This window comes from Salmo trutta, chromosome 21 (assembly GCF_901001165.1).
Source record: "Salmo trutta chromosome 21, fSalTru1.1, whole genome shotgun sequence".
NCBI classification, from domain to species: Eukaryota; Metazoa; Chordata; class Actinopteri; order Salmoniformes; family Salmonidae; genus Salmo; species Salmo trutta.
In genome coordinates this window covers 22,306,613-22,331,153 of record NC_042977.1, presented here as the reverse complement: position 1 = coordinate 22,331,153, position 24,541 = coordinate 22,306,613, and the positions used below count along the sequence as shown (strand labels likewise).

The window sequence follows — 24,541 nt, the reverse complement described above, 5'->3', positions numbered from 1 at the left end:
ATCTGGTTCTTATTCACTGTGTGCCACTCTCTGCAGCTTGCTGTAAGTCATGCTTCCAATGACACCATCCCCCGTAGTGTGGAGTACTTGGTTCAAGAGACTTATAACTGGTTTTCAGTGTTTCCAAAGTGCAGGGAGGCCTGCAAGGCCATATATGAGACCCTCACCTGTGGGGAGAAACCTTTACAGATAACCAAGGTGTGTGCCACACGTTGGCTCTCCATTAAACCCGTGGTTTCACGCATTTTGGACCAGTGGGAGGAGCTTAGGCTACATTTCGTATTCACCAAGTCTAGGGAACACTGCTACATGGCTGAGGTTTTATACTCCATGTACAGTGATCCTCAAAACATATTGTATCTGACTTTTTTGAAGTCAGTGCTGGGTGAGGTACATCAAGGCTTTGAGGGAGAGCAAGTAGATCCTCTTAAGCTACATGACAGCTTGTTTAGCCTGATCAAGTCTGTGAGCAGTAGGGTGCTGAATCCACTGGCAAATGTTGATGTACTCAAAGGGCCAACAGATGGATACATCAGTCCCCAACTGTACCTTGGTTATCTTTTTGAGTCAAAGGCAGCTGAGCTCCACCTTGCACCTGAGGATGAAAACAATGTCCGAAAGCGGTGTGTAGCCTTCACCATCTCCCTCACTAATGAGTTGAGGGTGAGACTGCCGGACAACATCGAAGCATTGCAGTACATGTCAGTTTTCAATGTGGAGGAAACTCTAAAGCATAATAAGAGCCCTGGAGAAATAGAAAAAATAGCCAAGCTCCTTGGCTACTCCCCTGCAGAGATAGACACGATTGTCCAGCAATGGTGTGTCATCCATCTTAGTAAATGGAATGAGACAAAAAACACACCGGGCTTCTGGAGTGAGATTTGGAAGTTCAGGGATGCAGCTGATATCAACCCGTTTCAAGAACTTGCCATGGCTGCTGTGTCTGTGTTGTCCTTGCCACAATCGAATGCTGAAGTCGAGAGAGTATTCAGCCAGATGAGTGTGGTAAAAAGCAAACTTAGAAATTGGATGTCCTTGCAGACCCTTAACTCTATCCTGTGCATTCGATATGGACTGAAGCTGTCTGGTGAGGCTTGCTATGAGCACCAGCTGCCTGATAATGTTTTGGAGCTTTTTGGCACATCAGCTGCTTACTAATTTAAGTCAGCTCCCTCAGTTGCTGAACCTGCCATAGAGAGCCTTGACCAAAATGACGATGACCCACTCTTTCTGTGAGCCAGCACAGCCTGTGTGTGTGTGGAGGGGGTTGTGTGAAAAAAAACTATTAACCTGAATTAGGGCCAGACTAGCTACCATAATTTTCTCACATTGCCATTGACAGTTTTTACTATTGTCTCTTTTTGGTCCATTTAGATTGTTAATGTAGATTGTATACAAAAAAATGCAAAAAATGTTGTGGTTAAAAATGTTCATGTTTTACTGTGACTGGTTGTAGGCTCCTAAGTGGACCATAAGGTTAAAAACCAAACCAATTTAAGAAATCTAAACAAAAAAAATAAATAAAAAAAATATAATAAAAACGAAATAACTCCGCCAGAGTGTCTCTTTTGGGTCACTTTTGCCGGTCCCAAGCCCGGATAAAGGAGGAGGGTTGGAATTGTGACATTAAAAAAACAAGAATCGACAGAAGAAAGTTAATTTGTAGTTCTTAACATATTTAGGGTGTTTTTCACTCACTTTTTGTCTCTCCCACGACGTTATTCCTCTCTCCTACAGCGTCCATCACAATTAAATGCACATGGCAAATTATGCAAATTAGGTGATGACGTCATTTAGCAACTTCTAGCGACTTTTAGGACAGCCAATAGCTACTTTCCTTACTGAGGAGTTGGCAACACTGTGCACAGCTGCCAAACAGAGCAGAGACCGCTGCTAAGCAGGGAGCGCACTGAACCGAGAGCGCAGTTGCACTTGGCCAAATCAATTCCAGTAATTAATGAAATAATTATACATTTACGTTGCGACCCATACTTTAAGAAACGCTGTTTTAGACTGTCCAGACAGGTGTATTGTCATTGTGTAGCTCAGTATGTTTTGTAAGGGGGTTGTATAGCCTGTTGTCACAGTGGTCCACCGAGCACAGTAGTACACAGCATATACTTGGAGTACTCGTTTGCTCCGTGTTTGTTCCACAACAGTTATGGATTTGTATCCGTAGTATCACATTGACAGTCCAGTGTGACCTGTCCTCCACAGTAGTGATCACATCTCCTGGTGACTTGACAGTCCAGTGTGACCTGTCCTCCACAGTAGTGATCACGTCTCCTGGTGACTTGACAGTCCAGTGTGACCTGTCCTCCACAGTAGTTATCACGTCTCCTGGTGACTTGACAGTCCAGTGTGACCTGTCCTCCACAGTAGTGATCACGTCTCCTGGTGACTGAGGGACTGAGTCCTCTCCTCTGCATTCTGGAAAGTAATGTAATACACATGTGTATTAGGGGAGAAAAGAATGAAGCAACATGATTGAGGGAATGTAAACACATGCAATTAATAATTGTAGTCTTGAACTGAGAAATATGTTTGATAAAAGAAAGGATTGGGAGCAAAGACTAAACAAATAATGAAAATAACATTATAATAACATAAAATGCCTTGGGACTTTTTCTATCTGACATTTTTGTGGAACATTTGTTAGTCACATCACATCTGATTGATAGAATCCTAAAGTCCCATGGTTACAAAATGTCAGGGTTCCAGTAACATCAGAGTATTGAGAAAAATATCATAAGAGCCAGATCCTACCACAGATAAGTGCAGCAAGAACAACAGCGGTCCAAAGGCAATGTCCCATAATTATCATAGGATACAAAGAGCAAGACAAACTGATGTTACAATATAGAAACTGGTGTGCTCGCTTGATTCCTGTTTTAGTGGCAGCACAGGCCTAGACCATGCAGCACAGCACAGAGGGGGATGTTCAAATAAACAAGTCATTTTAGTGTAGAAAGCAACACTTACTTGGTAATGTGGCCTCCTTGTGGTTGATGCTGGATTTTCCATTATTCTGTACACAATACTGATTTTTGCTTTTTCTAAATGCTTCTAAGTAACACAACTAGGCCAATTCTAAAAACTAAACAATGGTCTATTTTCTAATCCATGAGATATTGTAATGGAATTTTAATGTTTCTTACTTCTACATTTTGACCTGAATTGGAAGAGAGCTTTATTGGCATGAAAAATTACTGAAAATAATTGATTAATATGATTGAGGGAATACAAACATGACGTTAATACTGATAATATCATACTGAGAAATATGTTTAATAAAATAAAGGAATGGGAGCAAAAGCAGTAAATGAATTAGGAAAATAATATTATCATACCATAACAAAATGCAGCAAGAATAAGTAAGTTCCTCAGCCAGGGTTCCATGCATTCTGAGAGATCGGTATAAGGAGAGAGAAAACTTGTCTCATAGGCTTGTGAAACCACTTCCTTAACTCTGCCTTTGGAAGCATTAAGGAAGAGCTTACACTAGGCTCTCTAAGAGTCTTATATAAGACTATCAAATAGTTTTTGTAAGGGAGCTGTATATCCTGTTGTCACAGTGGGCTTCAGAGCACAGTAGTACACAGCAGAGTCAGACAGCTGCAACCTCTGGATAGTCAAGGGGACAGAGCTAGATGTGAAATTCAGTCTGGAATCAAACCTCTTCTTGAACTCATCACTATTGCTCCCTTCTGAATAACGATCTCTTCTCAGGACATACTGAGGAGAGTTCCTAGTTTGCTGGATGTACCAGAAGAGATCAGGAGATGCCCTACTGGTAGTGTAGTTACAGTTAATTGTTACCAGTCCTCCTTCAAGGGCAGTAACATGTCCACTCTGCTGGTCAACAGCCTCTTCACCTCTGCAATCTGAAAAAGTAGTAATAATAGTTTTGTTAATAATCAATAATTGTATAATAAAAAATAGCTAAGATTCAGATAAAGAGAATAGGAAGGAAAACACTATACTGTACCAAAATAGCATGCACCCAGGATAAGTAAAGTATTCCTAAACCAATGTGCCATTATGATTCATGTATCGAGGAAGAATAGACTGTTATAGACTTTATGTTCCATCCACTTTAGCTGAGAAGTCTCATAATTCTGGGGCTCTGTAGTAGGGGAGGAGCTAAATGTATATTCAATTGTTCAGTTGAATTGTTGGGGGAAATGATACCACACCGAAACCTGCAAAGTGTAATACCATGGATAATGAAGCTAGCTGATTTGGAATTATATGACCCCTTTAGGTGTATTTCTTTTTAAACAAAATGACTTGATAAAATTCGGCCTTTACTATCAAATCCTGTAGAAATGCATTGAATAACGGCAAAAAGAAAGCTCAGGAAATATATATATATTTATGTATATTATTATTTTAAACAAATATTTAAACCCTTAAATTCTCCATCGTGTTCGTCAGAAAATACCCTTTCCACAGAGGGGTCACATTAGTTTGTAGCCCAAACGGTAAGCTACAAGTTGGCACATCGACAGCGAGAGTCTTATCTTTTCAAAGAGTGGTCATATACATTTTTTAAGCCAAACACTATAGACGCTATAGACATATTTGTGAGAAGATCGATTCTCGGGATGTCTCATGGTCTGACAAACACCGCTGCAGCTCGGCCACCAACCACTGCAAATGCAGAAGACCACTATAGGCTGATGCGGTGGATTGAGACACAGCCCTTGAAAATACGGATATCTCTAGCTGAAAGGAGTAAACGCAAACTATGAGACTCCACTGACACCTATTGACTCTCACTAGTAACTTGCCCTTGAAAATACAAGCAATGTCAAGGTTTCACCTTGTTGGGCAGAATGTTGAACACTAGATGGAACTATTGTATCATTATTATACATAGAAAAACCTTGTCACAACCTTGTCACAGGACTTCATAACTGTGGAGGACAATCTATAGGAGGAGGACAGACAAAGAAGATCTGTCATATAACTGATCAGGAGGCAGAGAGAACATCTCAGTGGTAGTGGCTGAAGAGTGAGAGTCAGTGGACGAGCCACCTGGCTAACTTGGGCCTAATCAACCCGTCCTTCAGGAGGTGTAGTGGGCAGCACATGCAGGATAAGAAGGTACCTCACCTGAAGATCAGCCAGAAGCTGCAGAAAAGGCAGTTTATGGATAAACATTTTTTTTTTTACTTGCTACTTACACTTGCTTACCATATTTAAATGTTGAGGAAGTTCTAAGAATGACAAGGTCAGTTATATTTTTATTGTCTATTTTTGCATAAATAACTAATTGTCAATTGTATTGTATGTTGTGCACGTTTATTGAACACTAAATCATCACACGAGCAATTAAATATTAGGACATGACGATATGTGAAATTGAATTATTTTTCGTATCTCGTGACCCAGACCAAAACAGTGTAAGATCCTTAGATGTTTGTCTTGTCCGTTACCAGTCAGTTGGCTTCAGGTATGCTCCTCTAAAGAGAGCAGTACATGGATTTACAACCAGAGGACCAAACCACTGAGCAGGCCCATGTTGAGAGCAATGATGTCATGTAAACCATGCATATTGTATGTATATCAGTGGAGGCTGCTGAGGGGAGGACGGCTCACAGTAATGGCTGGAATGGAGTCAATGGAAAGGTATTAACCACATGGAAACCACATCTGATACCTTTCTATTCACTCCATTCCAGCCATTATTATGAGCCATCCTCCCCTCAGCAACCTCCACTGATGTATATGATGCGGTTAAAAGGTCTGACTAGCAGAATAGGAATACACATCAAATTGACACAATCTGTAAATGCTCAATTCAATTTAAGGACAGGTGAAGGAGTTGAGTCATAAACTTTATTTACAGGAGACATTAACAGCATTTACTAGTGTTTTGATGGCTAAAAGTAAGGGTTAGACACCAGTTGGAAAAACTGGATACATCCCTGCTGATGTGGTCCCTGCTGAGGTTTTTGTACAGTGTGTGTAGGTTTCTTGTCACTTGGCTTCACAGAACATTAGTACAGAGCAGAATCTGTCACGACAGCAGAGATCTCCAGATCCAAATGTTTTTTCTCTTCATTCAGTTTTACAGATGTTAGAGTGTTCAGAGGATCTGCTTTCTTTATAAACTCTGAACCTGAGATGTAGAGGAAGAATTCTGGTCTTTGTGCTGTGTCTTGCTGATACCAATATAATTATTCTCCAGCAGTAGCTGTTCTGCAATAGTTGTAAGACAGCGTAACAGCATGAGGTCCTCACAACTGACACATGCATAGAGAATGGTTTTAATATAGATACATTCAATTGTTCATGAAAATGTATTTGAAATGGAATTGAATTCAAATGGCAATACGCATATATCCGTATTGTATTGTATTTTATTGTATTAACTAAATATGGTCTAAAAATGAACAGAGACAAACTGACAGAAAGATCTAAGCTGTCTCTGAAAGTTTCCTCCTGTTTTTATACTATACTGTTTCTATAGTGTTGTTCAGATCATCCTCTACCATAAGTTCCTCCCCTTAACATTCAGTAGGTATGTTATGTATGTCATACAGGATGTCTGTTTCCTCCCATGGTTCTTGACAGGTTTTTGTACAGTGTGTCAGAGTTTTCTGTCACTGTGGTTTTCATGGCACAGTAGTACAGAGAAGAGTCTGTCACTTCAGCAGAAGAGATCTTCAGATCCACACGTTTGTCCACTTTGTCAATGGAAACTGTCAGACGAGGAGGTGGGGGAGTAGCTTTAAATATAGACCCCTCTGGTGTGATGTACAAGAGGAATTCTGGTTTGGATCTGGGATATTGGCGGTACCACTGTAAAGTATCACTACTGTAGGAGCCAGTGTAGTTGCAGGACAGAGTAACACCTTCACCCTCAAATACACACTCTTCAGTTGTGGCTGATATTATTTCCTCCTCATTACTGCAACCTGAAATAAATAATGTTAAACATGTTTTGGATAAATCATATTGCAATTCATGTACCATAAATGCTTCATCGAAATATGTCTGCAATCCAAAAATGCATTGCAAAACCTATGCACTTACCAATGAACAATGAAAAAAGCAGAATTGCATTAAACATCTTCATGGGGCCTGAATGACTGGCTATATGCGTTGTCAAGTAAGAGTGTATCACTATTCTCTCCTTAAACATATTGTAGACTACATACTGTACTGTCAAAGTACTCATTGACTTTGTAGCTCCACCTCGCTACACTAAAGGTGGTTGGGTATTTGAGTTCAACTGTCTTTCTGTGTTGGATTGCTGCAAAATGTCATCTTCATGATTTTGCTGTAGTTCTGAATAGAGACATTTCAGCTCATGACTGCCCTCTATTGGTATTGTCTCAAAATGTATGCTCTTCACAAAAAACAATGGAGAAGAATAAGACTAGTACTGCCCATAATCCTCTAAGGCAGTGGTTCCCAAACTGTGGGGCGTGCACCCTAGTGGGCGTGCGAGGGGTCGGCAGGGGAGGAGCAGGAGTCTCCCCAATCCCACTTTTTACCTCTTGAAGCGCTCGTCCCGCATGCGGGATCAACATCCAGCGAAAAATCATATCGCCATATTCATAACCGAACCATAGCAAAATGTTATATATTTTTTCTTCTCAAATATAGGACTATTTTATATCGTTTTATAGATACACCTCTCCTGAATCGAACCACGTTGTCCGATTTCAAAAAGGCTTTACAGCAAAAGCAAAACATTAGATTATGTTAGAGGAGTATATCGTCAAAGTAGCCACATAGCCCTTTTCCGACCAACCACATGCATCACAAATAACCAAAAAACAGCTAAATGCAGCACTAACCTTTGACAATCTTCATCAGATGACACTGCTAGGACATCATGTTACACAATACATGCATTCTTTTGTTCGATAAAGTTCATATTTATATATAAAACAGTGACGTTGAGAAACTATTTTCCCTCAAATGCATCCGGTGGATCAGCACTACAATTTACTAAATTACTATTCGAAAACATTTTTAAAATGTAATATTGTCATTCAAAGAATTATAGATTAACATCTCGTGAAAGCACCCGCATTGCCAGATTTAAAAATAACTTTACTGGGAAATCACACTTTGCAATAAAAGGGGATGCTAATGCTCAGAAAAATAGGCTAGGCGACAGGTTGGCGCCATCTTGGAACAATCTAATATCAAATCTACTCTTGTATACTATTGTAATTATTCCCTTACCTTTGATTATCTTCATCAGAAGGCACTTCCAGGTATCCCAGGTCCACAACAAATGTAGTTTTGTTCGAAAAAGTTAATAATTTATGTCCCAATAGCTTCTTCTTGTTAGCGCGTTCCGAAGGCTACTCATAATGTATGAAGCGCTTGTCCTCACGAATGTGCAAAAAATATATATTTAAGTTCGTTCAAACATGTCAAACGTTGTATAACATAAATCTTTAGGGCCTTTTTCAACCAGAGCTTCAATAATATTCAAGGGGGACGGTTGCATTGTCTTTCTAAACGTTTCGAAAGTGGAGGGTAGCCAGGGGCACCCGCGTCATAATGGTGATGGCCCTCCCCCTGTGACCAAGATCCACAGCCTCTCAATCGGTCAGTTTGTACTGTAGAAGACTCAAACCACTTTGTAAAAACTGGGGTCATCTAGTGGAAGCCATAGGAAGTGCTCAATGAATCCTAACTCGCGGTGTGTTTTATAGGCAAAGTGCTGAAGCTGAGTCCGCAAATCAGATTTCCACTTCTGTTAGGATCTGTCTCGGGGTTTTGACTGCCATATGAGTTCTGTTATACTCACAGACACCATTCAAACAGTTTTAGAAACTTTAGGGTGTTTTCTATCCACATCTACTAATTCTATGCATATCCTAGCTTCTGAGTTTGAGTAGGAGGCCGTTTAAAATGGGCACGTATTTTTTTCAAAAATCGCTGTAGCGCCCCCTATGCTTGGCGTGCGTTAAGAGGTTTTAACGAACTTAGTTTGGCTTTATACTTATTCTTGAAATTTGTAATAGTAGAATGCACAAGTTGCAATTTCGAAATTGGGTAGTGCATTGTCAGTTGTCATGTTATTCATTGAAGACCTTAGAGGAGCTATTTATAACTTGTCAGCAATGTCCAGATCAACTAGCCCATGTCAGCTAAAGTTTTTTTATAATGTTCTATTTAGCCCATAGATGTTGTAAAAAAAATTGTCACTCAAATATCACATGAAAAAACATTAGAAAATGTTATTTATAACAGAAAAACGTTTTTTGCACCCCATAACTAAATGTATAGCATTTCAGGAAATAAGCTTATAAACTGCAAAATTCTCTCCACAAACAGGGAGGGTGTGTGCAGTTTGAACAGTGCTTGTACCCTTTACAAAAATAGGTGGGTTGAGGTCGCGGGATGTTCCACAATGCTGCAATGGGGGCACATAGTGAAAAAGTTGCTCTAAGGAAGCAAAACTACACCATACATTTTCTTCATTCTGTATTTATTCTGACTAGTATCTTTGATCATGTTATATCAGAGCAGGAAGATGCAGACAGTATAAAGTATTATATCCTGAATAATATTAATATTAAATGTGTTTTCTTTCTTCTTTTTCAATTGATGTGGAGATGCAGGAAAAAATATGTATTCACGTACTCTAAAAAATAACTGACTAATCAGAGTACAATGCACTGTTCATCCCCAAGGGTCTTGACAGGTTTTTGTACAGTGTGTCTGGGTTTCCTGTCACTGTGGGCTGCAAGGCGCAGTGGTACAGAGCAGAGTCTTCCAATTCAACAGAGGAGATCATCAAGTCAACACGGGTCTTCTCTTCATTCAGTCTACCAGTGTGCCGTGGAGTCGCAATGGATTGTTTCTGTACAGACATGCTGCTTTGTAGGATCCAAAGAAGACATTCTGGTCTAGATCCGGGGTAATGTCGGTACCACTGTAGATTATTAATGTTGCCCTTGTAGTTGCAGGAGAGAGTGATGTCTGTTCCTTGGAGAGCATTGACTTCAGGCTTCACTGGAGTTATTGTTTCCTGCTCCATACTATCAGCTGCAACAACATAAGTATTGTCATTGTGTTAATGTTTATTCCTCATGATAAAAAAGGCTTGGATTAGGTGCTCATAAAATATGACAAGAGAAAGAATTTAAACTTTCCAGTAAAATGCAACTTAGTGTTTAATGCAATCATTAACTGAAAAAAGCAATGTCACTATATTCAAAATGTTATTTGGTTTAAGCTGAGAATTCTGCACTTACCTACAAATGCTGAGAGGAGAAACAGTAATATGAGTGACATCCTGACACAGACTAGATAAACCAACTGAGAGATAAGACAGTGAGAGAGCTGAGTAGTTCCTCTACAGAGACATCCTCATGTTGCAGGTATACCCAGCCTATACCAGTGTTTGACTATGAGGCCCCTCCTCTGATAACTGGATATGTTACTCTTCTTCTGTTTAAGGGTTTTCAGTTCCTATTGGCCTCCTCCTCAGTTTATTTCAGACTTTATTTGAAAATGTATTGTTTTTGCTGTTGTTGTTGTTTGTTTGTTTTTTCAATAGATAATACCATACCATGCTATACTATATATACCATCTGCAAATAAACCTTCACTAAGAATAGTAGAATATTGTGTCACTGTTGATGACAATGAAGATCATTCCAAACAAAAAGCCTTCATCACACATCTTTGTACCAGAATGTCTGTTGGCTCTATGGCACAGTAGTACAGAGCAGAGTCTGTCACTTCAGCAGAGGAGATCTCCAGATCCACATGTTTGGATTCTTTGTCATGATTTAGAGTGAACCCTGGTGTATTATCCACATACTCCATAACCAGTAACTGTGGTGCTGATTTCGGATATTGTGATAGCAGTTTACAAATGATTCATGCAATAGAGACTCCATTTCATGGCGTTGTGGTCGAACAAAATAACAGATGTTTGTAAAACCACAAACTGTCAGTTCCTCCTCATTAGCTCATTTTAGATGTAATTTCTATCTGGAAATGGATAGGGAATGCTACTGTTTGTTTTTTCAATGGATCAACAATGCAATACCGTATGTATCATCTGCAAATAAACCTTATGATATTATTCATAATATAGCTTGGAAATGCTTTAATTCTTGTCAAAAAAATGTCAATACTATATATACCATGCTATACCATACAGTTTGTATAATCTGCAAATAAACCCTAATAGTAAGAATTTTATAATACTGTATGTTGATATTGATGAAGTGAAATCTTAACAAAATTCCTACATCCCGCATCTTTTTGTCAGACTGTCAGCTTTTTGTATGAGGAAGTGTTTCCTGTCACTGTAGGCTCCATGGCACAGCAGTACAGAGAAGAGTCTGTCACTTCAGTAGAGGAGATTTCCAGATACATACGGTCTGTATGAACCTGAGCTGGATGGCGAAGAGGGACAAGTTTCTGGACATATCCTGATTTTGTGCAGAGAATCAGGAACACTGGTTTAGACCTGGGAAACTAACGATACCACTGTAGATTGTCTACAGAGCCAGTGTAGCTGCAGGATGGTGTGATGGTATCACCCTCCACACAACCCACCATGGGCCTAGTGGGTTTGTCATCTTCAAAACTGTCAAGAAAGGAAAAACATGCTGCTGTTTTTGACTTTTTGGTCTGTTGATGATGCCTTTCCCCTTCTCATTATCATAATACAATTTAGTGATACTCAAATCTGAAGTGTAATTGTATTTTTGACAACTTTGAAATACATTGAGTTTTAAATTAAAACTGTCAAATTGAATACAGCACTCACCAACAAGGACTAGGAGGATAAATTATGAAAGCAGAACCATAGCTGATAAACAGAGTTTGTTCTTAACTGATTTGCTTAACTTACCCTTTTTTTTCTTTCTAAAATGACATACCCAAATCTAACTGCCTGAAGCTCAGGAGCTGAAGCAAGGATATGCCTATTCTGGATACCATTTGAAAGGAAACACTTTTAAATTTGTGGAAATGGGAAACTAATGTAGGAGAACATAACACATTAGATCTGGTTAAAGATAATACTAAGAAATTAAACATGTGTTACAAAGATGCGATACCGGATCTTTGAAATGCAAGACAAAGGCCATAATCCATTATTCCAGCCAAGGCGCGATTTAGATTTTGACCACTAGATGGCAGCAGTGTATGTGCAAAGTTTTAGACTGATCAAATGAACCATTGCATATATGTTTAAAATACTGTATCAAGACTTCCCAAATGTGCCTAATTGGATTATTAATACATTTTCAAGTTCATAATTGTGCACTCTCCTAAAACAATAGCATGGTATTCATAATAGCTACTGTAAATTGGACAGTGCAGGTAGATTAACAAGAATTTAAGCTCATCAGAATATCAGATATGTCTACATCCTGGGATTTTTTTTTGTTACTTACAACCTCATGCTAATCACAGTAACCTATGTTAGCTCAATATTCCCACAAATATGTTGTGCACAGTTATGAACTTAAAATATCTCTTTTGGCAGCAATCGTTCAGTCTTGCTGTAACGGTCGTCATACGTAATGGACCAAGGCGCAGCGGGTTGAGTGCTCATCTTAACTTTATTTGAACACTTAACAAACAAAACAAGAACACGATCGAACGAACAGTATTGCAGGCTAACACACAGCAGTGCAACAACAACTTCCCACAAATGGACAGGTGAAAACAGGCTACCTAAGTATGACTCTCAATCAGCAACAACAATGTACAGCTGTTCCTGACTGAGAGCCATACCAGGCCAACACAAAGAAATACACAACATAGATCCTAGAATACGAAACATAGAACATAACCAAAAACCCTGGAATACTCTAAACAAACACCCCTCTGCATAAACACATATACTAACACACCCCGAACCACATAAAACAAATACCCCCCTGCCACGTCCTGACCAAACTACAATAACAAATAACCCCTTACTGGTCAGAACGTGACACTTGCTGATTTGAGAAAATGTTGTAACTCCACCTACTGGAAAATACAGGGGGTGGGGATGAACAAAATGTGTTAATGTGTGTGCCATGCAATCCTTGTTTAATGTAACTTGGCGTATACAGTTATTTATTTATTTTTAACTATTCTACTCCATTCACGCTATACTGCGTTATGAAGAAAACAGTTTGAAATGAATAGAGTGCAATTGTTAGTGTTTAGGACATATTCATTAATCTGGCTGTCGATAACTTTCTCCCCTTTAATCAGATGTTCAAGGTCTTTGAACAGTGTCTCTGGGTTTCCTGTCACTGTGGGCCTCAGAGCACAGTAGTACAGAGCAGAGTCTGTCACTTCAGCAGAGGATATATCCAGATCCACATGGATTTCCTATTTTTCATGTGTGAGGGTCCATTTTGTACTATCAGTAATGGTTATGATCCCAGAGTAGTCCACTATGAGGAACTGTGGAGAGGATCCAGGGTGCTGGAGGTACCATAACAGGCTGTTGGTTAATGAGCTATTGTATCTACAGGGGAGTTGAACACTACTACCCTCCGTAACATCCACAATATCTCTGTCTGGAGTAATTGGTCTGCCATATAGAAGGCTTCTGTCTACTTGAGCTCGTCAGTCTGTGTTGATAATCCTGTTGAACGTGACTTTAAAAAAAATGTATTGTGTAGTGGAACTGCATAAGTGTTGCTGTCCACTTTCTGGAGGATCAAGTTTTGAAATCAGTGTAATTAGAGTATGATAGCCAAATAGATGGAGAAAACCCCTGTCTCCGGATCTTCAAACTAAGGGCAACCGTGGTATGGCATTCCTGACAGGGAGACGCGTCCATCATGCATAATGATGTATACAGGTAGGATAGTCCAGCGTTAGCTAGCTACATTTTCAGATAGTACACATTTCTAATTTTGACAGAAAGTGGTTTCATATTTCAAGCTAAAGTGTACTGTTAGCTAGCTAACGTTAGCTGGCTGGCTCCCTAGCTGACTTTATTATTCGTTTCCCAGGGCCGTTTGCTTTTCTAGTTAGAGCCTAATGTTAGCTAGCTAACATTGAACCAGGTTGATTAGCTTCCAGCACTGTGGCATTGTTGGCACTGTTCATTGTTGTTTAACTCGCTAACGTTAGCTGGCTGGCTTGTTAGCTAACGTTACGTGACGTGTGTACAACACCCGTTGAATATGTAAACATCTGAAAAAAAGTGTAATTACATTGTTGCCAGCAGAGCTGTTTAGGCTGTTTTCATGTTATCTAGAGGTAAACAAATCATCGGCCAGAGCGTCAAGTGTGCGCTCCGATAGTTAAACGAGATGGGTGGGGCTAAAGCTTAAGAGGGTGTGAACGATGCTGAATGGGAGTAGACAAAGAGGAGCTCTTCTCTAGATACAAAAACATTCAAAGGCCATTTTCCAAAAGTGAGTTTACAAGTTGATCAAATTTCAAAGCAGAATTACTTTCCCATTGTTCCTCAAATGCAGTGTATGATAAACCATTTTGTAGCTTCGATTCCCACGGGGGACCAGCACAGAAAAAAAAATGTATGAAATGTATGCATTCACTACTGTAAGTCGCTCTGGATAAGAGCGTCTGCTAAATGACTAAAATGTAAATGTAAAATGTAGCTCTGTCTCTACTTTTATCCATTGTAAAAAACACAATTTCAAATTTTGCTACATAGGACCGAGTCACATATTGTAATCAATACTGAATAGTGTACATTCTGTTAGTACACATTCAGTTAATGGAGAGTGAATTCTTACCTACAAGTGGGGGTGGAGGTAGATTCCCTCCATTATTAAATAAATCCTGGTAATCCATCTGAACCTGTGGCTTTGTGAATGTTTACCTGTTTAAAGGTCTTGCTCACATCGGCTACCGAGAGCGTTATCACACATTCATCCAGAACAGCTGGTGCTCTCGTGCATGCTTCAGTGTTGCTTGCCTCGTAGCGAGCATAAAAGGCATTTCGCTTGTCTGCTAGGCTCGCGTCACTGGGCAGCTCGCGTCTGGATTTCCCTTTGTAATCCGCAATAGTTTTCAAACCCACATCCGATGAGTGTTAGTGCTAGTGTAGTAGGATTCAATCTTAATCCTGTATTGATGCTTTGCTTGTTTGATGGTTTGTCTGAGGGCATAGCGGGATTTCTTATAGGCGTCCGGATTAGTGTCCCGCACTTTGAAAGCAGCAGCTCTAGCCTTCAGCTCGATGCGGATGTTGCCTGTAATCCATGGCTTCTGGTTGGGGTATGACGTATGGTCACTGTGGGGACGACGTCATCGATGCACTTGTTGATGAAGCCGATGACTGAGGTGGTATACTCTTCAATGCCAATGGATGAATCCCGGAACATATTCCAGTCTGTGCTTGCAAAACAGTCCTGTAACATAGCATCCGAGTTATCTGACCACTTCCGTATTAGGCGAGTCACTGGTGCTTCCTGCTTTCGTTTTTGCTTGTAAGCAGGAATCAGGAGGATAGAATTATGGTCAGATTTGCCAAATGGAGGGCGGGGGATAGCTTTGTATGCATCTCTATGGGTAGAGTAAAGGTGGTCTAGAGTTTTTTTCCCTCTGGTTGCACATGTGACATGCTGGTAAAAATGATTTCAGTTTTCCTGCATTAAGAACAAATTCTTATTTTCAATGACGGCCTAGGAACAGAGGCCAAAAGTTTCTCACCTTCCCTGACTACACCATGGATGTGATGGAGCAATGGCGTGCATTCTGAGATGTGAAGCAGACCATGAGAGAGGCGGAGGTGAAATACAGCCTGCGTTTTCCAGCAAAACTGCATGTTCATCACAACAGCATGACAATAGTCTTTCACAAGCCCGAAGAGGCTGCAACCTACTTATCAAAACTACAGCAAACCCTCTGAAAGGGTGAAATCACTCGCCACAAATGTCTGGGATATTAACTGAGGAAACAGTGGATTTTATGTTCATAAACGGTAACATATTCATTGTGTGGCTCAGTTGGTGGCTCAGTTGGTAGAGCATGGTGTTTGCAACGCCAGGGTTGTGGGTTCGATTCCCATGGGGGACCAGTACGAAGAAAAAAATTAAAATATATAAAAGAATTATGAAATGTATGCACTCACTACTGTAAGTCGCTCTGGATAAGAGTGTCTGCTAAATGACTAAAATGTCAAAATCTTTTCAAACAACTGTGGAGAGGTCTGTTAAGTCTGACTGTTGTTAGCTTGCTAGCGTAGTATTAGGACTCTTCTAGCCATCATGCCCAGCGGTCCTATTTTATGTGAAATGAGGAGAAAAGTGCTTTATTTGAGGAAGCAGTGGGGAGGGCGGGTTTCTCTGGGGAACATTGGGGAGGGAGGGTTTCTCTGGGGTTGGTTACTGTGTTTGGATTTTGTTTTATGCTACCAGACACTTTTTATTTTAATTTGTGCATGCTTAAGATGTTTTATTTGAAATGCTCTTGGATATAAATGTCAGTTAATGATATTGGGAATATCAGTCAGATGCTAAAGGTGTCACATTAGTCTCATGGAATGTGCATGGTCTCGGGCACGTGCGAAAAAGGGGCATGGTATTTAAGCACTTGAAATCACTTGGTGCTGACATCATTTTCCTGCAAGAAGCGCACATAAAAGCCACAGTGCAGCAGCATCTGAGATTTCTCAAGTTTATCAATCACCCTTCTCCTCCAAAGCAAGAGGTGTCGCTATTCTCTTTCGTAAAAACAACTCTCAACTCTCCTCCATGTCTACAGACCCACGCCGTAGGTATATCATTGTATCAGGGAACATCAATTCTTTCTCTTTTACCCTATTGAACATTTACTTCGTAATGTTTTTGATTTGCTCCCAGATCTTAGTTCCACTAATCTAATAATCGGATGTGATTTTAATTGTTACCTTGATCCGTATCTTGACAGTGTCTATATGTACTCCATCAAATATCACCTCTGTCCAGGTTATAAATAATCTAATCAGATCCAGGAATCTAGAGGTTATCTGGAGACTGCAACATCCCACAAAGACTACTTATTATATTCTCATGTTCACAAGTCTTATTCTAGAATCGACTACTTCCTAATAGATTCCAAACTGATACCCAATATACCATAGCATCTTAATAAGCGACCACAGTCCAATTATGTTGCCCTTCAATCTTTCTTTACCAAATCATAATTACAGTTGGTGTTTTAACCCCACCCTTGCTCACAGACCAAGTATTCCTTGACTGCATGACAGGCAAGTTGAATGAGTTCCTCAAGACTAATGACACAGGAGTGGTATCTGATTCTACACTATGGGAAACTTTTAAAGTGGTTATGAGAGGTCATATTATTTCATATGAGTGTGCCATATAAAAGGAAATCGCAGAAGTTTGGAGATAGAAAAAAAACATACAGAACTTCACTCTCTCAAGTTGACTACAACTATTTTGAAATTAAAATATGAATACAATTCTATTATTGGTTCTCAGGTCAGTAACTTCCTACTAAAGCTGAGACAAAAACAATTTGAATTAAGGGACAAACCGGAAAGGTTGCTGACTAGACAACTAAAGGGTGCATAGGCAAATAGAGCAATCCATAAAATCCGGTCTAAGGTGGGTACCTTGCTGACAGATCCTAAAAACAACTGCTTCAAAGAATTTTAGGACCAAAATCAAAAGACATCAGCCAAGACATCAGAAAAAATTTGTAGACCTTGACAAGTCTGGTTCATCCTTTGGAGCAATTTCCAAACTCCTGAAGGTACCACGTTCATCTGTACAAACAATAGTACGCATGTATAAACACCATGGGACCATGCGGCCGTCATACCGCTCAGGAAGGAGACTCGTTCTGTCTCTAAGAGATTAACGTAATTTCGTGCGAAAAGTGCAAATCAATCCAAGAACAACAGCAAAGGACCTTGTGGAGATGCTGGAGGAAACAGGTACAAAAGTATCTATATCCACAGTAAAACGAGTCCTATATCAACATAACCTGAAACACCGCTCAGCAAGGAAGAAGCCGCTTCTCCAAAACTGCCATAAAAAGACAGACTATGGTTTGCAACTGCACATGGGGACAAAGATCGTACTTTTTGGAGAAATGTACTCTGGTCTGATGAAACAAAAATAGAACTGTTTGGCCAAAATGACATTGTGATGTTTGGAGGAAAAAGGCGGAGGCTTGCAAGCCGAAGAACACCATCCCAACCGTGAAGCAAGGGGGTGGCAGCATCATGTTGTGGGGGTGCTTTGCTGCAGGAAGGACTGGTGTACTTCACAAAATAGATGGCATCATGAGGCAGGAAAATTATGTGCATATATTGACGCAACATCTCAGGACATCAGTCAGGAAGTTAAAGCTTGGTCGCAAATGGGTCTTCCAAATGGACAATGACCGCAAGCATACTTCCAAAGTTGTGGCAAAATTGCTTAAGGACAACAAAGTCAAGGTATTGGAGTGGCCATCACAAACCCCTGACCCCAATCCTATAGAAAATTTGTGGGCAGAACTGAAAAAGAGTGTGCGAGCAGGGAGGCCTACAAACCTGACTCAGTTACAACAGCTCTGTTAGGAGGAATGGGCCAAAATTCACCCAACTTATTGTGGGAAGCTTGTGGAAGGCTTCCCGAAACGTTTGACACAAGTTAAACAATTTAAAGGCAATGCCTTCAAATACTAATTGAGTGTATGTAAACGTCTGACCCACTGGGAATGTGATGAATGAAATAAAAGCTGAAATCCTTCTCTCTACTATTATTCTGACATTTCATATAAAGTGGTGATCCTAACTGACCTAAAACAGGGAATTTTTACGAGATTAAATGTCAGGAATTGTGAAAAATTGAGTTAAAATCTATTTGGCTAAGGTGCATGTGTAATGCACTAGTTAGAAGAAGTGTCGGAGTCAGGCGCAGGACACATGGATGAGTGTAAACAAATACGTGTTTACTAAAATTCATGAATAAACTTCTTCCAATTCCAAAATACAGGATTGGGGAACAACCCCTCCAAAACACAAAACAGGAAACAATCCCCGACAAGACAAACAGGAAATGCAGAGGGTTAAATAATAAACATAATTAGGGAAATCAAAAACAGGTGTACACAATAAAGACAAAACCAAACGAACAGTGAAACATCGATCGGTGGCAACTAGTAAGCCGGTGACGTCGACCGCCGAACGCCGTCCGAACAAGGAGAGGGGCCGACTTCGGCGGGAGTCGTGACAGCATGTAAAATTCAGACAAAAGCAGTGGAGATATCCAGATCCACACGGTTCTTCTCATCATTTAGTTTGACTGACAGTCGAGGATCCAGACCTGGAGCCCGTGACGGAGACCCAACACCATGCAGGATAAGCAGCATATACTGAGGAGGTGATCCAGGGTCCTGGAGATACCATTGAAGAGAGACTGCAGATGAGTAGGTACATGAAAGTGTAATATTGCTACTTGCTGGAGCATACACCTCCTCTCTGATTGGCTCAATGGTCTGACCATTACTGTCACCTGAAAGAGATGCAAAATATTCTTCTATTATTACTCTTATCTTTTTAGTGATAGGGGGCAGTTTTCGGAAATTCGGGATGAATGATGTGCCCAAATTAAACTGCCTGCTACTCTGTCCCAGAAGGTAGGATATGCATATTATTAGTCGATGTGGATGGAAAACAGTCTGAAGTTTCTAAAACTGTTTGAATGATGTCTGTGAGTATAACAGAACTCATATGACAGGCAAAAACCTGAGAAAAATCCAACCAGGAAGTGTGAAATCTGAGGCGTCCCACCTAGCCCAGAGAGGATAACATCCACCACATCTCTGTCTGGAGTAATTATGTCTTCAACACTTGTACCTGTAAAAAAGAAAAACATGTATTACTGAGTCAATGTAGACAGCGTACAGTATATCCACACTTGGTGTTTGAAAGTGTATTATCACTTGATTATGATAATACCATATTGTAATGAATACTGAACAGTGTACATTCTGTTAGCACACATTCAGATAATGGAGAGGGAATTCTTACTGATAAGTGCACACAAAAACAAGCCTGAAAAGAGCAGCATCATAGTAACTGGGTGTTAGACAGAGACTTCCCTAAGGATCTTCTCTTGGAACATTCACTCTCTGGGTGAATGAGTTCCACTCAATACAAGTTATGTATAAAACTAAGCTCCTCCTCCTGACACAATAGAATGGGTGCATGTTGACTCAACTTGATGGCACTATTGTCAAATGAAACTTGGAACTACATGGAACCGATGTGAAATGGCTAGTTAGTTAGCGGTGGTGCGCGCTAATAGCGTTTCAATCGGGTGACGTCACTTGTTCTGAGACCTGAAGTAGTTGTTCCCCTTGCTCTGCAAGGGCCGTGGCTTTTGTGGCGCGATAGGTAACGATGCTTCGTGGGTGTCAGCTGTTGATGTGTGCAGAGGGTCCCTGGTTCAAGCCCAGGTTGGGGCGAGGAGAGGGACGGAAGCTATACTGTTACATACAGAGTAGAAATACACTCTCAGGAGACTTTAGGTTTTTGTACAGTGTGTCTGTGTTTCCTGTCACTGTGGGCCTCAGAGCACAGTAGTACATAGCAGAGTCTGTCACTTCAGCAGAGGAGATCTCCAGATCCACACAGGTTCTCTCCTTGTTCTGTGTAACAGACAGTCGAAAGTCTTGTGGATCAGCTCTCAATTCATATGGTTTATTGATAGTTGTTACGAGGTAAAGGAACTGGAGACCTGATCCAGAGTACTGTCTGTACCACAGCAGACTATCTGCTTTTACTGTATAGTTACAGGAGATCTTAACTCTGCTACCCTCTAAATAATACTCCTCAGGACTGGTTGGAGTAATATCATCCTCTAAAGTATCACCTGTGAAGGAGAAGAAAATAAGCATGAGACTAAACATGAAAACCTCTTATTTTATATTATAAGCAGGCCAATATTTACCAATTAAATAATGACAGACAGTGTGAGAATGACTTGACATAAAACCTTACGTACCAACAAGTGCTGAAAACAGTAAGATTGAAATGAGCAACATCATGGTGTATTTGACAGAATGCAGCTAGGAAAGAGTGTTTACCAAACTGATCTGTGATATGCAGTGTACTGTGATCTGCAGGGTGGGATATGTAATGTATGACTGCTGTCTGTCTGCCCTGCAACTACCTCCACTGTCAGGAGGAGGAGCCACCTGCTCAGAGAAATAGAGGTTTGTGTAGTGCTGAGGTAAGGCCCTCTACAGAAGAAATTTAGTTCAATAAATCTTGTCAATTTACATTTTATTAATTTGAGTATTACATTTCTGGTAATGTAAACTGTATTCGGTTGTAATCCTTATTACTGTTAAACGCCAGAGAATTCACATATTTTAAACGGTTCACAATAAGGATTTTTATTCCCTGATTCTGTACAGTATGTCTTGGCTTTCCTGTCACTGTGGGCCTCAGGGCACAGTAGTACAGAGCAGAGGAGATCTTCAGATCCCCACGTTCGGCCACTTTGTCAACGTTAACTGACGGTCAAGGATACGGTGGTTCTGCAGTAACTGTTGTCTCAGCCGATGCTGAATACACTGAGATGAGGAGGAGGAATTGGGGAGCAGATGTGGGATATTGGTGATACCAGAAGACACTGCCTCCACCAGATAATGTGTAGTTACAGGAAAGCTTGACACTGCCACCATGTATCACATCCTCCTCAAGACTGATGGAGAAAATTCCATCCCCGTAACCTGCAGAAAACTAACGTGAGATAAAAGTGATCTTTTTCCAAGCTTGTGAGGAAGTATTTACACATTATTATTACTGTTAAACGTATTTTACTTACCCACAAATGTTAAAAAGAACAAGGTGAACCAGCACAGCATAGTTATGTTAGTGAGACAAGCTTACAATGCACTGAGGAAAGACCTTCATGTCGTTTTGAGTGTCTTCTTTTCATTCTCATACTAGCTCCTCCTCTAAACACAACACAACTCATTTTCAGAGGATCTTCTCAAGTGAATAACAGGAAGAAAAATGCATTTTCAAATGATTTGGTTTACATATTCATAATATTCTCTAATTTGTACTTAATACAAGTTTCTCATATTATGCTAAATGTGTTTTTAATTACTCTAACAACAGAAGTGACCAACAAGCTCATCTAAAACAAGTCATTTATCAGTGTACTAGTTTTTATACAGCCTCTCAGAGACTCTGTATCACTTGGCATCCTTCAGTGTACAGTAGTAGAAGCTGTGTCTGCCAGAGTTACTTGTTTTATCATGAGTGTAGTTGATGTTTGGGACATTGTAGATTCATTTAGATGATTAGAGATATGGTCAACACTATTTTCTCTGGCACCTTTATACAGTAAGTACTGAGGTGCCTGGTTAGGGTCTTGTTGGTACCAGTTAAGGTAGATGTTACTGCTGCTTGTTTCATATGTACAGCTCAGAGACACTGGTGATCCCTCAGTGGGGGTGTACTCCTCCTTGTCAGAAGTCACACAATCTCCAGATACCATTCCTGAAGAGGAAAAATAGATAATAAAACTGATTGAAACACATGCTTATGTTTTAAGACTTTTTAGAAATCAACTTAGTTATTCACATTTAAATGACTTACTTCATCACAATATGTTTTACTACCGGTACCATAATGTAATAATCGGATTATAAGGATGCAAGGAGTTCAAATGTTTAGGTATTGTTTACCTGTAGTCATAATCAGAATGATCAATACACTGGTTTATTTCTCCATCTTCAGACTGGATGCATTCACTCTCCTCTGAAATGTTCTTCTGTGTGTCACTGTGTGAGGTGTACAGCCCTGCTAACATCACACCCACCACAGATGTAAGGCTTGCATTTTTTCTACATTAGCGCCAAGGCTACACTAGTTTCTGTAGGGGGGCTGTATATCCTGTTGTCACAGTGGGCCTCAGAGCACAGTAGTACACAGCAGAGTCAGACAGCTGCAACCTCTGGATTGTCAAGGGGACTGATTTTGAGTCTTTATCTAGATGGGCATCAAATCTCTCTTCATATCCAGTGGCATTTGTACTTCCAAAAGAAAAACGTCCCAGCATGAACTTTGGGAAGCCATTTACTTCATGCTTGTACCAGAACAGGTAGAGATTATTAATATTAACTGCATCAAATTGACAGTCCAGTGTGACCTGTCCTCCTTCAGTAGCGATCACATCACCTGGTGGCTGAGTGACTGAGTCTTCTCCTCTGCATTCTGGAAAAGGACACACATTTGTATTGGTGGAAAGAGGAGGTAAGCAACATGATAGAGGGAATTAAAATGCATTCGATTAATTGTAGTACAAAACTGAAAAATATGTTCGAAAAAAGAAAGGGATTGTAGAAAAGGACGTAAACAAATAAGATAATAATATGAAATAAATAATATTGTAATACCATAACAAAATACAGCAAGAATCAGTAAATTCCTCAGCCAGGGTTCCATGTCTGCTACTGTGAGATCAGTGGGAGAAGAGTAATACCACTCTGATGTAACTAGGCCATGATGAGACTATGAAATCCTTGTCTCCTCCTCTTTCTGTGTGTCGTCAAACACTGAGAAGCTTGTGACGTTGTCTGAACAACACTCTACCCTGTGTTGTTGTACAGTGACTGAATCTCTTTTCATCACAGTGGACCTCAGAGCACAGTAGTACACAGCAGAGTCAGACAGCTGCAACTTCTGGATCGTCAAGGGGACAGAGCTAGATGTGAAATTCAGCCTGGAATCAAACCTCTTCTTGAACTTATCACTATTGCTCCCTTCTGAATAACGATCTCTTCTCAGGACATACTGAGGAGAGTCCCTGGTTAACTGGATGTACCAGAAGAGGTCAGGAGATGGACTACTGGTAGTGTAGTTACAGCTGAGTGTTACCAGTCCTCCTTCAAGGGCAGTAACATGTCCACTCTGCTGGTCAAGAGCCTCTTCACCTCTGCAATCTGAAAAAGTTGTTAACATAGTTTCTTAAATAATAATTAATCAATAATTGTGTAATAACTTGTTAGCTCAAATTCAGACAAAGATATTAGGAAGGACAAGCATTATACTGTACCAAAACAGCATACAGCCAGGATAAGTAAAGTATTCCCGAGCCAATGTGCCATTATGATATATGTATAGGAAGAATAGACTGTTATAGACTTTATGTTCCATCCACTGTAGCTGAGAAGTCTCATAATTGTGGAGCTCGGATTTAAGGGAGGAGCTTATGGTATATTCAATTATTTTGTTGAGGTTGGGGAGGGGTTATAAGTTGACATATTTAATTATTTTAAGATGCTCATACCATAGATCATTTAGCTATTTTATTTTGAATTTTAGGACCCCTTTAGGTATAAAAAATATATAACAAATTTGACATACATAATTATTTTAAGATGCTCATACCAGGGATCATTTAGCTATTTTTAATTTGGAATTGTAGGACCCTTTAGGTATAACAAATATATAGGAAAATGATTTGATAAAATACAGAATTTGGCCTTTACTACCAATTCCCATAGAAACACACTTAATAACACATTCATGAATGGCAAAAAATGACATTAAAAAAATAAAATCTTAAGGAATAAGGTTTTTAAGTGTCTGTCAGATATC

General features: G+C 40.0%; 1 long non-coding RNA gene and 3 gene segments (V, D, J or C); all 4 read right to left on the bottom strand.

Annotated features, from left to right (window-relative positions):
- Positions 1 to 6,467: 6,467 nt before the first annotated feature.
- LOC115156931 (T cell receptor alpha variable 14/delta variable 4-like) lies at positions 6,468 to 7,550 on the bottom strand. The segment is given in 2 exon segments: positions 6,468 to 6,926; positions 7,045 to 7,550. Coding segments are annotated over 2 exon segments (528 nt in total).
- A 1,895-nt stretch (positions 7,551 to 9,445) lies between these two features.
- Positions 9,446 to 10,508, bottom strand: LOC115156951 (T cell receptor alpha variable 17-like). The segment is given in 2 exon segments: positions 9,446 to 10,026; positions 10,236 to 10,508. Coding segments are annotated over 2 exon segments (429 nt in total).
- A 9,256-nt stretch (positions 10,509 to 19,764) lies between these two features.
- LOC115157738 (T cell receptor alpha variable 9-2-like) lies at positions 19,765 to 21,054 on the bottom strand. The segment is given in 3 exon segments: positions 19,765 to 19,777; positions 20,492 to 20,795; positions 20,928 to 21,054. Coding segments are annotated over 3 exon segments (360 nt in total).
- Positions 21,055 to 21,191: 137 nt separating this feature from the next.
- LOC115156974 (uncharacterized) lies at positions 21,192 to 22,139 on the bottom strand. Its single transcript, XR_003868363.1, has 2 exons — positions 21,756 to 22,139; positions 21,192 to 21,660 (listed from the first exon to the last, which is right to left on the bottom strand). It is a non-coding gene; the product is annotated as an uncharacterized LOC115156974 (long non-coding RNA).
- Positions 22,140 to 24,541: the final 2,402 nt, after the last annotated feature.